The sequence below is a fragment of the Dermacentor silvarum genome, chromosome 1, assembly GCF_013339745.2.
Source record: "Dermacentor silvarum isolate Dsil-2018 chromosome 1, BIME_Dsil_1.4, whole genome shotgun sequence".
In the NCBI taxonomy this organism is placed as follows: Eukaryota; Metazoa; Arthropoda; class Arachnida; order Ixodida; family Ixodidae; genus Dermacentor; species Dermacentor silvarum.
The window spans coordinates 196,622,788-196,635,678 of record NC_051154.1 but is presented as its reverse complement, the minus strand read 5'-3'; the positions used below and the strand labels follow the sequence as shown (position 1 = coordinate 196,635,678).

Sequence of the window (12,891 nt, the reverse complement as noted above, 5' to 3'; positions counted from 1 at the left end):
AGAGGATAGAATAGAGTTGTTAATTTTAACAGCGGAGCTGTTTAAGCCGAGCGTTAGTCCGTAATGTGTGAACAGAAAATGTGGGCCGATCCTGGCGGTAGTGCAGAAACGGTCCAAGCGCAATGGCACGTACCCCTGTGAACTAGCGAAGCTGAGCCTGGCTAAGTCTAGCTAAGTATGGTTGGAACTACTTAAGCTTAGTCAGTCATCGATAGCCAATCGATAGCCAATCAATAGCTAATCGATAATCGATCAGTAATCAATAAATTCCAGAAAATGCTGGGGATGACTACGTAGTGTTTAGCCTAGCCCAAGTACGTGGCCAATACTTTGCGATAGCCAAACGATAGCCAATCAATATCTAATTGATAATCAATCAATAATCAATAAATTCCGGAAAATGCTGGGGATGACTGGGTCGTGCTTAGCCTAGCCCAAAAGCCAGGACTAGCTAGGTGCCCATCAGCTCCGCTGTCTCTTTAGCGTTGCGCCTCCAGTGCAAGCTACGCAATTTTTTTTGTATGAGCATGAAACAGCACTAACAACGAGAAAATTTCATCATTTTACATTTGCTGACGTTTAGATTCATTAACCATTGGTTACACCACAAAGAGATGATATTAAGGTCAGATTGGAATAAGAAGGAATCATCTGGCCGGGTTAGTTATTCTACGATAAATAACGCAGTCATCAGCATAAAAAGACGGAAATTAGATGCTAATTTGTCCGGCAAATCGTTAATGTAAATAAGAAACAAAAGAGACCCAATGACTGAGCCTTGTGGCACACCAGAAGTTACGAAACAGGTTGATGAAACGGAATTGTAAACAGACACAAACTGAGTTCGTTTCTCGAGAAAGCATTCAATCCAAGTAAGTAAATAAGGGTCAATGTTAAGTCTACTTAGTTTCAGGAGAAGGAGACGGTGGCATACTGTGTCAAAGGCCTTTTTTCGAAATCCAAAAAGATACAGTCAATGCAAGAACCTCGGTCTAGAGTCGAGAACAAGTCATTAGTAAATATAACTAGTTGTGCCTCACATGAAAAGTGTTTTCGGAAACCATGGTGATATTTACTCAAAAAGTTGTTAGATTCAAGGAAAACACGAGATGAGAATAAGTGACGTGTTTAAGAAGTTTCGCGGGAATGCTAGTCAATGAAATGGGTCTGTAGCTGACAGCGCATTAAGGGTTACCTTGTTCTGGAATACAGGCACCACGTTATCCCCGCCTTGCAGTCGTTGGGCAGCACGCCACATTCCAAAGACTGCTTGAAAAGTTTAAATAAAATAATAGATAAGTGTGTTACAGTGCATTTTAAAAACTGAGCAGTTATTTCATCAGTACCGGGTGTAGATATCTAGATTCTCTATGAGTTTTGTTATTCCAACCCAGTCAATGATTATGGGATCCATCGTGGGAAACAAGGGGTTATTAAATACGGGTAATGGAAAAGACTGATCATTAGAAAACGAACGTTTATATGCGTTATGCAGAGCAACACAGCACATATCAGATGGTATGACGTTCCCCGTCTCGTCAAATAGTTTGATATCTTGTTTCCGTTTACCGTTAACCACTTCCCAAAATTTACGCGGCTTATTTCGAAGCAGCGAAGGAAGAGTGCTTGAAAATAAAGTGCGCTTGGTCGCTTCAAGCTCACGCTTGTAATCTGAGACGCAGTTTTGATAAGCTGCCCAGCGCTCAGCTTTATCACTTGACACTGCTTTTCTGTAAATTCTTTTTTGTTGTTGTTTCGCAGACGGCTGAGCAGTGGAGTGAACCAAGGAGAGCGAAACATGGAATGAATTTTACGCAAAGGCACACATTTCTCGATAAGCGAAAGCATTCTTGTTTTATAAATTGATCAGTTCTCTTCTACACTATTATACGTGTATAAGCGCAGGAAATGATTCACAAAAAGATTGCATTTCGACTAAATAGCGGCGCAATTCACTCTACCATAATCTTTTATCATTTTGCTGTGCTGTGGCGCTCGCTCGAAAGGTAAGTTGCAAAGAAAGTGAAGGATACAATGGTCACTTAGCCCAGGCAAATATGTAAATGCTGAAAACACATCTGGGATTGATGTAAAGACTAAATCTAGCACTTTTGACAAGGTAGCAGTAATTCGCGTAGTTTTTTTTACTAATTGGGTTAAATTAAAATCATGACAGAGATTAACAAAATTAGAGCTTTCATTAGTGTGCGAAAAAATAGAGCCACGGCTGCTGTCCCATAAAATATCTGGAAAATTAAAGTCACCTAAAACTAGAAGGGGAGAATTTAGGTATCTTACGAGAATGGCATTCAAAGTGTCATGTAAAGGATCACAGAACGTAGAACGTACAAGATTGAGGTGCGCGATAACAGGCACAAATAATAACTTCTTGACGTCCGAAACGAACGCATTCGCGCACAATTTCTAGTGGAGATATGACTGGAATGATCTGACAGAAATGACGCGTTGATATTGCAATAAGTACACCATCGCCCGTCCTTCCGCTTCGATCAGATATAAAGAATTTATAATCATTGCGACAGTGTAAAATTTCACTGTCAACAATTTTACTTGAAAGCCAAGTTTATTTCGATACGACCACATCTGTGGCACAATCATCAACAAAAGAAGACAAAATATCTCTTTTGTGAATGACACTTTGTATGCTTGTAAAGACGAAAGATATGTTCCCTACAGTAGACGGCGCCCCTCTTAGAAGACCTGCGCTATCTTTTTGGTGGATTATTTTGCCGTAAAAGAAGGCGAAAGCCTGCGGCACACTTGGTAACACATGAAGTTATACAATCGGGGTTATACTTCTTTGTAAGAGATATTGGTAACGCATTAAGTTATACAATCGGGGTGAGACTTCTTGCAAGACACAACGAGCCGCAATGGGAAGTACACGTGTGGCACTAAGGCGACCTCCTGAACGCCACATATGAACACTTAACGTACTATACCTAAAGTGCAGCATGTTAGTGCACGCACTAGGCCACACCTTAAGTCAGCGAGATGGCTGCATGCGACGTGACGTGTGCAGTCGCAGTTTCACCCGAAAGGCGAAGTATCGATTGCGATAGCAAATTAGTAGACAGCTATACGAAGCAAGGATAGTAGTTTTGTCGGCTGTATAAAGTTGTAAATATTCGCTTACTACCTAAATATACAAGCACGGTGTCACGCGCGCACAGGTAAACATGAACACATCTCGCTCGATGACCGCGGAAACTCGTCAAAACGATGGAGTGAGAAAGCGCGCGAGCAGCAGCAAGCAAATTGACCTTCGCGCTGCCTCTCGCTTCAACGCGAACTAAACGTTGAAAGCACAGCGTATACGAAGCTACTGGCACTCTGCGCATGCACTTTGTCCCCATCACAGATCGCTTTGAAGATGAGGCCCTCGCGGGCGCACACTTCGTCCACATCGCAGATCGCTTTCAAGATACGGCGACCGCGCAGCAGGTCCGTGAGCAGCAGCCGCGGGAGCAGAACTCCCTCCCCGCCCCCGCCTCCGTCGCCTCCTCCCCGTGCCTCGCGCGCGAACGAAGACCGCGCGCTTCCGGCCGCTTACCACTCTCGCGTGAGCGAGATTAAGCTGCTCATCAGTGGGCTTGCAAGGCGCATCCACTTGAAAATAATTTCCAGGATGACACCAGTTTCGAGATATTAGAGAGTTTTAGATTAGGGGGACGCAAGCGTTGGGGCCCCCTAATCTAAAACTCTCTATTATTTCCCATAGTGTGGGACGAAATACATGGGCGTTCCGTTCCAGTTACTTTTGTGCTTCAATGTATAAAACAGCATTTTGGTTTAAAAAAAAGGAAGTGGAACAGTGCATTTTTAAGGCGAGTTTGATGGCGCATATCTCCAAACTGGTGTCATTCTGGAAATTCATTCCAAGTAGATATGCCTGACAAGCTCACCGGCTACAATTCGTAAATTGCAATATGTGTCGTAAAGTAATTAACTAAGAAGTTCATTAGTCAATTTTTGTTAATTAGTTGAATATGTGTTTCGATTTCTCGTGCTACTAATGTCCACCTCATCGAATAACCCAGCTCAGTGATAAGAATTATGCTACCTGCCACAGGCGATTTCTAAAAATTCCGTAAAGCTTAATTTTGAACACCCGGTATACTACATTATCACAATCGCGCAGGATCACACTGACATATCTCGACAACAGTTAGTATTCTTTAAATCAAAGGGCGCACGAACAGTGTATCGCAATGGTGTTCCATTCGAAGCAATGTGAATTTCATTTTCAGAGAAATCGTGTACGACGTGAAGCTTGCAGGCATCACCGAAGAAGATGGTTCCAAGCACGACCGAAAGTTCGTATCAACCATGACTTTATTTTCTTGCTTGACGTAAAGTCACTGATTTACACTAGCGCGTATGCAGCACAAAGGTAACATAACGTTTTTTTTTTTCGTTTTTTTTTTCTATACACAAAGAACCGGAAGATCCTTACTAATTACCATTTGCAGACTCGCAGAGATTCGCGCAGCGCAGTTATGGTGGCTAGACGGGAAGGTGGAAACATTGGCGGCCGCGGAGCGTAGTTAGAGTGTACTAGCGTAGCAGCAATCATACCAACAGCGGCGGCGCTGCTGTCGCTACTTAGATCGCCCTACCACGGCCGCTGGCCGCCGTGGCCGTGGCCCTAATCCAGCGGCCGTGGCCCTACTCGCGCCGCAAATCGCGTCAATAATAGGCCGGCGCTTTGGCCGATATAGTATGCATATATTCGACGTCGCCGTTCAGCTTATGGTCAGAGACCCTTTTTTGTAGCAATAAGAAGGAGGGCTTAACGACCAGATGGGAATAATAAATTTAACTCCGTACGAAAGATGACCGGGAGGGGGGGGGGGGGGGGTATTCTGTAAGTGTCCACTTAGTGGACATGTCCAATTTGTCTGCTACTGAAGTGTTGATTGGCTCGGGCGCCAGCCAATCAGAGCTTCAGCAGCAGACGGAATGGACATGTCCCCTAGGTGGACACTTACAAAATACGATTCAGCTCATTTACAAAAGATTCAGCTCATTTGGCCTTTCATTGCAGGGATTGTGGCTGCGCACCTTCCCTGACAGGAACGAAAGTTGCGCGCAGGGAATAGAAAAAAAAAAAGGGGGGGGGGGGGGGAGGTATTCTTGAAGCAATAGAAATTGACAAATGGAACGACAGGTGTATCAGTTGCCCCTCGGTATATCATTCTCTGAAAAAGCGTGCCGCTACCTTGGGCTTTGCTTATATCTAGAGTGGGAATATATATATAAAAAAAAACGTAATCTTCGTAGATTTGTTGTTCGGGGTCTTGTTCACGCTTCACTAGTGGCTGTGTGCTGTCAGAGCGCGTGCATGCGCTTCTCAAGTGGTACTAGAAAAAGGCGGGTCAAGTGACACTTAAAAAAGCAGTAGTTGCAGCCCTGCGCATGTGTATGTCATTTTTCATGTGTGCGTGAATTTGTCTGTTTTAAGTGCGCTGCTTCATCAATACCAGTTCCTCTTAGCTCTCATTGCGTAGAGATGCGAAACGTGACAGAAATCTACAGGAAGATGGATGTTTAGAGTGATGACAAGTCCCGTTGTCGAAACGTTGGCTCCAGCGACATCTCTCGTTCTACCGCTGTTGATCGTGGTGTAGAGATGGTTTCCAGGAGTAGCATGTACTTACTCCATTCATCGCATGCTGCATGACGATTGCGCGTGCGTATATACGTGCGTGCGTTCGTGTGTTTGTTCCCACTCGTGCCACATGCACAAACGAAGCATGAACGTGAGCACGTGAATACTTTCAGGAACAGAGTCGGCCTCGAAGTCAAGTTCAGCTCTGACGTGATGCAAGTGGTCCAGTACGTTCCAGTGATCACCGTGAGTGTTTGTCTTATTTGTGTCTCTCTTTGCTTCCACGTTTTGCGGCGCACGGCGACAGCTTATACCTTATATCGTGGCCGCTGATATATAGTTCACAGAAATGCGCCGCATGTGTATGTACTATAATAAGCACTGATTCAAGAGTGCTAACAGGTGGGCGCGTAGCTTTCCGTGCGTACAGGCAGCGCAGTAGAGCAATAAGCAATGCGCACAAATATTCGTGGCAAACTCTGATATGCATGTGCCTCGGGCGTTGTTTTGAAAATGGCGCATTCACTAATTTCACCCGGTACCATATACAGATATGCATCACGGTCACGCAATCGTTATCTCATCTGGCGCGTGCGTTTCATGATCTCACGAGTAGCGTTAGTAATCGTGGCCTAATGGTTAGATCAATGGGCTGCTGTGCTGGAAGACAGGTTCGATCCCACCATCGGTCACGCATTTATTTATATCATTATAGGCAGACTTGATGCACTTTGTAGATGCCTAACCGAAAACTCGAGGTGTGTTGAGTGTACGCGATCGGCCTCAGTGTGCACGAAATTGCAAAAAAAAAAAAAAAAAAAGATGCGAGGTATAAAAACGCTACTTTGATAAATGAGTGTGCAAAGTCGCCCGTGGTGCACGCGCGCGTATACTATATCTGTCGAGACCAACGTTTGCAGTTGCTGGTCGAAACGTCATAACTTATAGGGTGTCCCAGCTAATGTTATTAACAGGCTGTTCAACAACAACAACAAAAAAAAACGAGAAAAAATTTTTAATGCGGTGCAAGACAGACTTATGAGAGCTATACGACGTACAGTAGTCAGATCCCCGGCGACCGCACACCTATCTTGTTTGAAGCGTGCCTTTTGAACCTTTTTTTTTTTTTTTGTACTGGTTATATGCCGCATTTCAATGAATCTCTTTGACGCCAATATGGGTCACTGGGAAATGTACCACTTGGCATGCGCCGAAAAAAAAAATATCCTTTAAAATTATTTCGGTGCTGGGCGGAATCGAACCCGCGTCGTATATTCATGTGTCCCACGTAACTTGTGCCAAAATTTTTAAAAATATGAAAGTGCCGCGTAGCTTGACAGAACCAAGGTAATGAACCTCTTTGACGCTGACTTGGGTTAATGGTTATGTGGGTATATGTGTCCAGAAAGAAGCGTGAGAGAGGAGCACAGCTGCAGTACACGCTTCATGCATGACGCGTTTCGGCGGTGGCAATACGGTGCGTCGCTACATTGTTTCAATTCTAATCGCATTAACGTTGACAGCCATCCTGAGATGGTTTCTGCCGGAATGTTTTTTTTTTTTTTTTTTTTTTTTTACTCTGACGAAAGTCGCTTCCAGACCCAAACGTTAATAAATTGCAAAGCTGTATTTCGTACGTGCGCGACTTCAGACACATCAGGCAAAAATAGTATGATAGTGGTGTTCGCAGCTTTTCGGTATAGTCTTGGTATTCATGCTCACCATACGAAGTCGGTGGAAAGAACTAATTAATTCTTAAGGACTCTTGAATGAAGGATTCGTGGCCCTGCGCTATGTGCATGTGCGCGGGGAACGTTGCTTGGCAACAACTCCAACTGCCAAAGCGAATATCAAAAGTGCCTTTCTACCGTAAGCATTCCCGCTGCCACCCACGCACTGCCAGGTTTTCTGTTTCCTAAAATTGTTGTCTCGGCACAACTGCTCTCTCGATCGTGCAGCGGGTGGAGGTCCTCGGCTACCTGAGCGGTTATCTTGGCATCTGGCTGGGACTGTCACTTTCCACCTTGGCTATCCAGGCCCAGAAGCACTTTTGTTCCTCTCACCGGCGCTCACTGACGGAACGACAGTAAGCAATGCTGAGTTTCTGCACAGCTGTTCCCTGTAAAGGCACGTATTCCCTGTAATCATACGTCAGTCTGCTATAAACTGGTTACTGCGTATTTCCCCCCTTATAGTGACTAACCCATTTGGGGACATGTTGGCAGGACGAAAAAGTCGCAGTTTCGCCCGAAAGCTGAAGCATCAATTGCGATAGCAAATTAGCAGAGATATACGTAGTAAGGATAGTAGTTTTATCGGCTGTATAAACTTGGACACATTCACTTATAACTGAATTAACAAGCACGGTGTCAGCGCGCACAAGCAAACATGAATAGATCACACTCGATGACCGCAGACAACCGCTGTCATAACGCTGGCGTGAGCAATACGGTGCGCGCGACCGCTCTCAGCAGCGCAAAGTACAAGTGCGCAGTTGCTGGCAGAGTAGAAGCCGCACCCCCTCCCTCCTGCACCGATCCCCACTTTCCTCCTTTCGCACGCGAGATTGAATCGCCAGATTCCCTTGCGCCGGGTCGCTAAAAGCGCAGTTGGTTCCAGTAAGCCTTAGGTTCCGGAGCACAACGGCGCCCCCCCTCCCTCGCTTCCATCCCCCCACGGCCTTTCGCGCGACGGAGACGTCGCGTTTGCTAGTTGGTTCCAGTAAGCCTTAGGTTCCGGAGCACAACGGCGCCCCCCCCCCTCCCTCGCTTCCATTCCCCCACGGCCTTTCGCGCGACGGAGACGTCGCGTTTGCTGGTTGGTTGCAGTAAGCCTTAGGTTCCGGAGCACAACGGCGCCCCCCCCTCCCTCGCTTCCATTCCCCCACGGCCTTTCGCGCGACGGAGACGTCGCGTTTGCTAGTTGGTTCCAGTAAGCCTTAGGTTCCGGAGCACAACGGCGCCCCCCCCCCTCCCTCGCTTCCATCCCCGCACGGCCTTTCGCGCGACGGAGACGTCGCGTTTGCTAGTTGGTTCCAATAAGCCTTAGGTTCCGGAGCACAACGGCGCCCCCCCCTCCCTCGCTTCCATCCCCCCACGGCCTTTCGCGCGACGGAGACGTCGCGTTTGCTAGTTGGTTCCAGTAAGCCTTAGGTTCCGGAGCACAACGGCGCCCCCCCCTCCCTCGCTTCCATTCCCCCACGGCCTTTCGCGCGACGGAGACGTCGCGTTTGCTAGTTGGTTCCAGTAAGCCTTAGGTTCCGGAGCACAACGGCGCCCCCCCCCCTCCCTCGCTTCCATTCCCCCACGGCCTTTCGCGCGACGGAGACGTCGCGTTTGCTAGTTGGTTCCAGTAAGCCTTAGGTTCCGGAGCACAACGGCGCCCCCCCCCTCCCTCGCTTCCATCCCCGCACGGCCTTTCGCGCGACGGAGACGTCGCGTTTGCTAGTTGGTTCCAATAAGCCTTAGGTTCCGGAGCACAACGGCGCCCCCCCCTCCCTCGCTTCCATCCCCCCACGGCCTTTCGCGCGACGGAGACGTCGCGTTTGCTAACCGCCGTGCGTTTGCTCTCCGTGAAAGCGCGCGTCCCTCCCACATACAGCATACGGCGCGCGGCGACGGTTCTATCGCCCTTGGACGTTATACGGAATCTCACGGCGACGACGACGGCAGAAATCCGCTTGGAGTGTCCATATAATTGTTATCGCAATAACAGGTAACAATAAAGAAGGTAAAATAAAGAAGACGTCCAAGAGTGCCCCATCAGGACTGTGGACGAATAAGGGGATCGTTGCGATGTTCCGGAGAACGGTAAAAGAAAGGGCATTGCTTTGACATGGAACATGGACATGGAATACACGGAACAAGGCGTAGTTAACAGATTGGAGGCGATTTTTAGAAAGGTGTCAAAAGATGGCTCCACTCATGTTATCTATAGGCTTGGTAGAAACGGTGAGACGCATGCAATTCGCTTACTGCGAAGGACATAAAAAGGGAAAAAAGTGCTGATTAATTTCAGAAATAAAGCTCTCAGAGCATCGCGTCTCAGCCTTTACTGAACAAACTACATATTTCTGCTTATACGCATTCGTTCCCACCACAGTCATCTCGTGCGCATGTGTATTCACACATTTGGATCACATGCAGCATGCTCGATTGCGTTAGAAAATAAAGTTATTAGCCTAAATGGGCACCTTTTGAAGCCTCTGTACCTGCTGTCGTAGCTGCTGAGATGAGTGATATTCTCAAAGCTTCTATTAAAGCAAAGAACTGCACATGTAATCGCATCTGTAAAGCTGAAATATGTAAATGGACAACAAAGTCCGTGGTGAAAGACAGCTATACCGTCGTGTTTCGCATGTAGGGCGTCATTTCTTGGATATGACAACCCTGGTTTAAGACTCTGCTTAACCTATATCGGTAGGAAACTACCGCTGCAAATCATGTAAGTCTTTTTTTCTTTGCTTTCCTTTTTTTTTTTTTTTTTGCAGAGCACTTCAAGAGCTATCCATTGACTTGTACAAAAGCTGCCTGGAATTAGTTTCGTGCACAAACCTATTTCTTTCCTGCACTATAGACGCGAACCATAACCCTTTTGCTTTATTTCATTTTTCTTCCCCATGTCTCACAGAGCTCCAATAAGCTAAACATGCAGAACGCTGCACAGATTAATGAAATTTACTGCTGTCGCGAAATGGTATAGCATGAAGAAATTCTCCGTAAATATAGTAAAATAAATCACAGAAACACCTTCAATGACCCACGAAAGAAAAAAATTTAAGACCGTCAGAATATGCATGACAAAATCAATTTATAGATTATATCGCCGCATCTGGTAACTCAGCAGGCAGGATTGATGCATTGTGGCAGGTGACTTGCAGAGGAACGCCCACATCAGGGCTATAGCTTTATACAACGAAGAAAGGGAAGGGGGGGGGGGGGAGTAATTTTTGACAGCTGAAACCTAAGCACTATATATGAACACATTCTCGAAAAACAGCGCGGAAGACAGCGCAGTTCTGCCTGTTCAGGTGGATTACTTTACGAGGGAGATATTACTTTTACGACAAATCGCCATGTACGACTAGCTAATTAATGATGTTTCTCTAGTTAGCGTTTCATTGGCCACTTTAGAATGCATCTTGCGATTCCAGACCAGACTCGCGATGTGCTGAAGTCAAGCCCATTTAGGAGAAATCTCGAGACCACAGCACATCTGTCGATGTATCTCTCCCCATAATCAATGCCGTGCAAAAAAAAAAAAAAAAAAAAAAAAAAAAAAAAAAAACATTGACCATGGAATGGAGTTCTGAGCCAATTGAGTGCTCGAGTAAAATCTGTAGTTTTCATTCCTTGTCACGTGTATTTCAGCGCTGCATTTTATCCTGTGCTGTCAGTACAAAATCTTTCAGTTGAGGTCAGAATTGCACACGTTACAGAAAAATTACAATTATTCATTCAAAAATGTAATTAATTATACAGTTACCAATTACTACCCGACGTAAGTAATTCAGGAATTACTCAAAAGTAATCGATTACTTCTACGTCTTTTCCTCCGAACATTTATTAACATTGCATAGATAGAGTAAACAGAACAAGCTGGCCTGGTACTTTTAGTGGGCTCTCTGCATCCCTTCATGCCATGCTAATCTGCACTAACAATTGCTTTTAAAAAAGTCACAGTTTCGCCTGAAAGGCGAAGCAGCGACTGCGATAGCAAATTAGTAGACACCTATATGATGTAAGGATAGTAGTTTTATCGGCTGTATAAACTTGTTAACATTCGCTTACTATAAGTAAGTTAACAAGCGTGGTGTCACGAGCGCACAAGCAAACATGAACACATCTCACTCGATGACTGCGGGAACTCGCTGTCAAAACGCTGGCGTGAAGAAGCATGGGAGCAGCAGCGACCGAATTGACCTTCGTGCTGCCTCTCGCTTCAACGTGAACTAAGCGGCGAAAACACAGCGCACACGAAGCTATCAGCACTCGGTGTAAGTATTCTGTCCTCATCACAGATCGCTTTCAAGATAGGGCCCGCGCAGCCGCGCCATACGCAGCAACCGCCGGAGTAGAATTAAGCCCCCCCCCCCCTCCCCCCCCCCCCCCTGGTGCCTTGCGCGTGATGGAAAACGACGCGCTTCTTCCCCACTTCTTCCCTCGCGCGCGCGAAATTGACTCAACCTTGCACGCTTTCACACGCACATACAGCATACGGCGCGCGGCGACGATGTTATCGCCCTTGGACATTATACGAAACATCACAGGGACGACGATGGCAGAAATGCGCCTGTGTGTCCATATAATTGCTCTCGCAATAAAATTTCGTCGGTCATCGTCCCTCGTTTTTGTTATAAAGACACAACAGCGACACTGAAAACTCGCTCAAGAAGGAAAAAGGGAGGAAAAGACAGGGAAGCTAGCCATGCAGTTCGCTCGATGTGCGCGCTGGGGGATAGGGCGGTGTGGTAACGCATACGGATCTTGCGCACACCATTGTGGTTACTCACCATCTGGGTCAAGCGCCTAAATTGTATGACGTTGGGCCAATGAAAAGCTCAAAAGATCGCCCGTATGTAATTTTCTGGCAATAACGTCCTAAGTGGCCTTCGCTATGGAGACATACCAGCACCGGTTCAATGAGGAGAGAAATGCTGAGTCCTCCATGGTTTGGTCTGTCTGAACATGCGCATTCGCGAGGCTGTTGTGTGGCACGATCGCGGGCGTTCTACTGTAGCTTTCTCTAAGTTCAGGTCCTCAAATTAAAGCTGTATCACCTGTTCAGCTTGTCTCGTCGATAAAGTAACTGGTTACATGTAATTGTTCATTAAAAGAAAGTAATTTAATTACAGTGGCCGTTACCGAGTAAACGAAGTATCGTTAAATCATAAAATTACAAAAATGTAATTGATTACAAATAATTAAGTACATACAATTTGTTACGTACACATGCCCACAAAATAACTCGGAACGCCAGACCGGTGACCGCTCGTCGACGCAGCACACCCTCGGAAAAATACAGCCTTGTTCTGCGCGTGCGCGGAATCCCTACCAAGCAAGCTTCGCTCCCTAGTGCATCTAGATAGGTAGTGCCTTGCGTCAAAAAACTTGCGGTTTGTCCCTCTTAGCGCTGCGACAACACATCTGGGAGGGGGGGGGGGGGGGGGGGAAGGTTCGGGGCTGTAGGCTGCAGCGTGTTAGCGCGCTATGCAGTGTAATCTTTCAACGCACACGTAATTCTTGGGGCGTATTCTCGTC

At 46.4% G+C, this 12,891-nt stretch overlaps 1 protein-coding gene across 1 annotated transcript in view; it reads left to right on the top strand.

Moving 5' to 3' along the window:
- LOC119436311 (amiloride-sensitive sodium channel subunit beta) overlaps positions 1–12,891 on the top strand; it is a 71,811-nt gene that overhangs the window by 18,979 nt on the left and 39,941 nt on the right. Inside the window, exons 5-8 of the mRNA XM_037703126.2 lie at positions 4,272–4,337; positions 5,806–5,878; positions 7,591–7,718; positions 9,995–10,075. Of these exons, the coding sequence (XP_037559054.2) occupies positions 4,272–4,337; positions 5,806–5,878; positions 7,591–7,718; positions 9,995–10,075 (348 nt within the window). The remainder of the gene's footprint in view (positions 1–4,271; positions 4,338–5,805; positions 5,879–7,590; positions 7,719–9,994; positions 10,076–12,891) is intronic.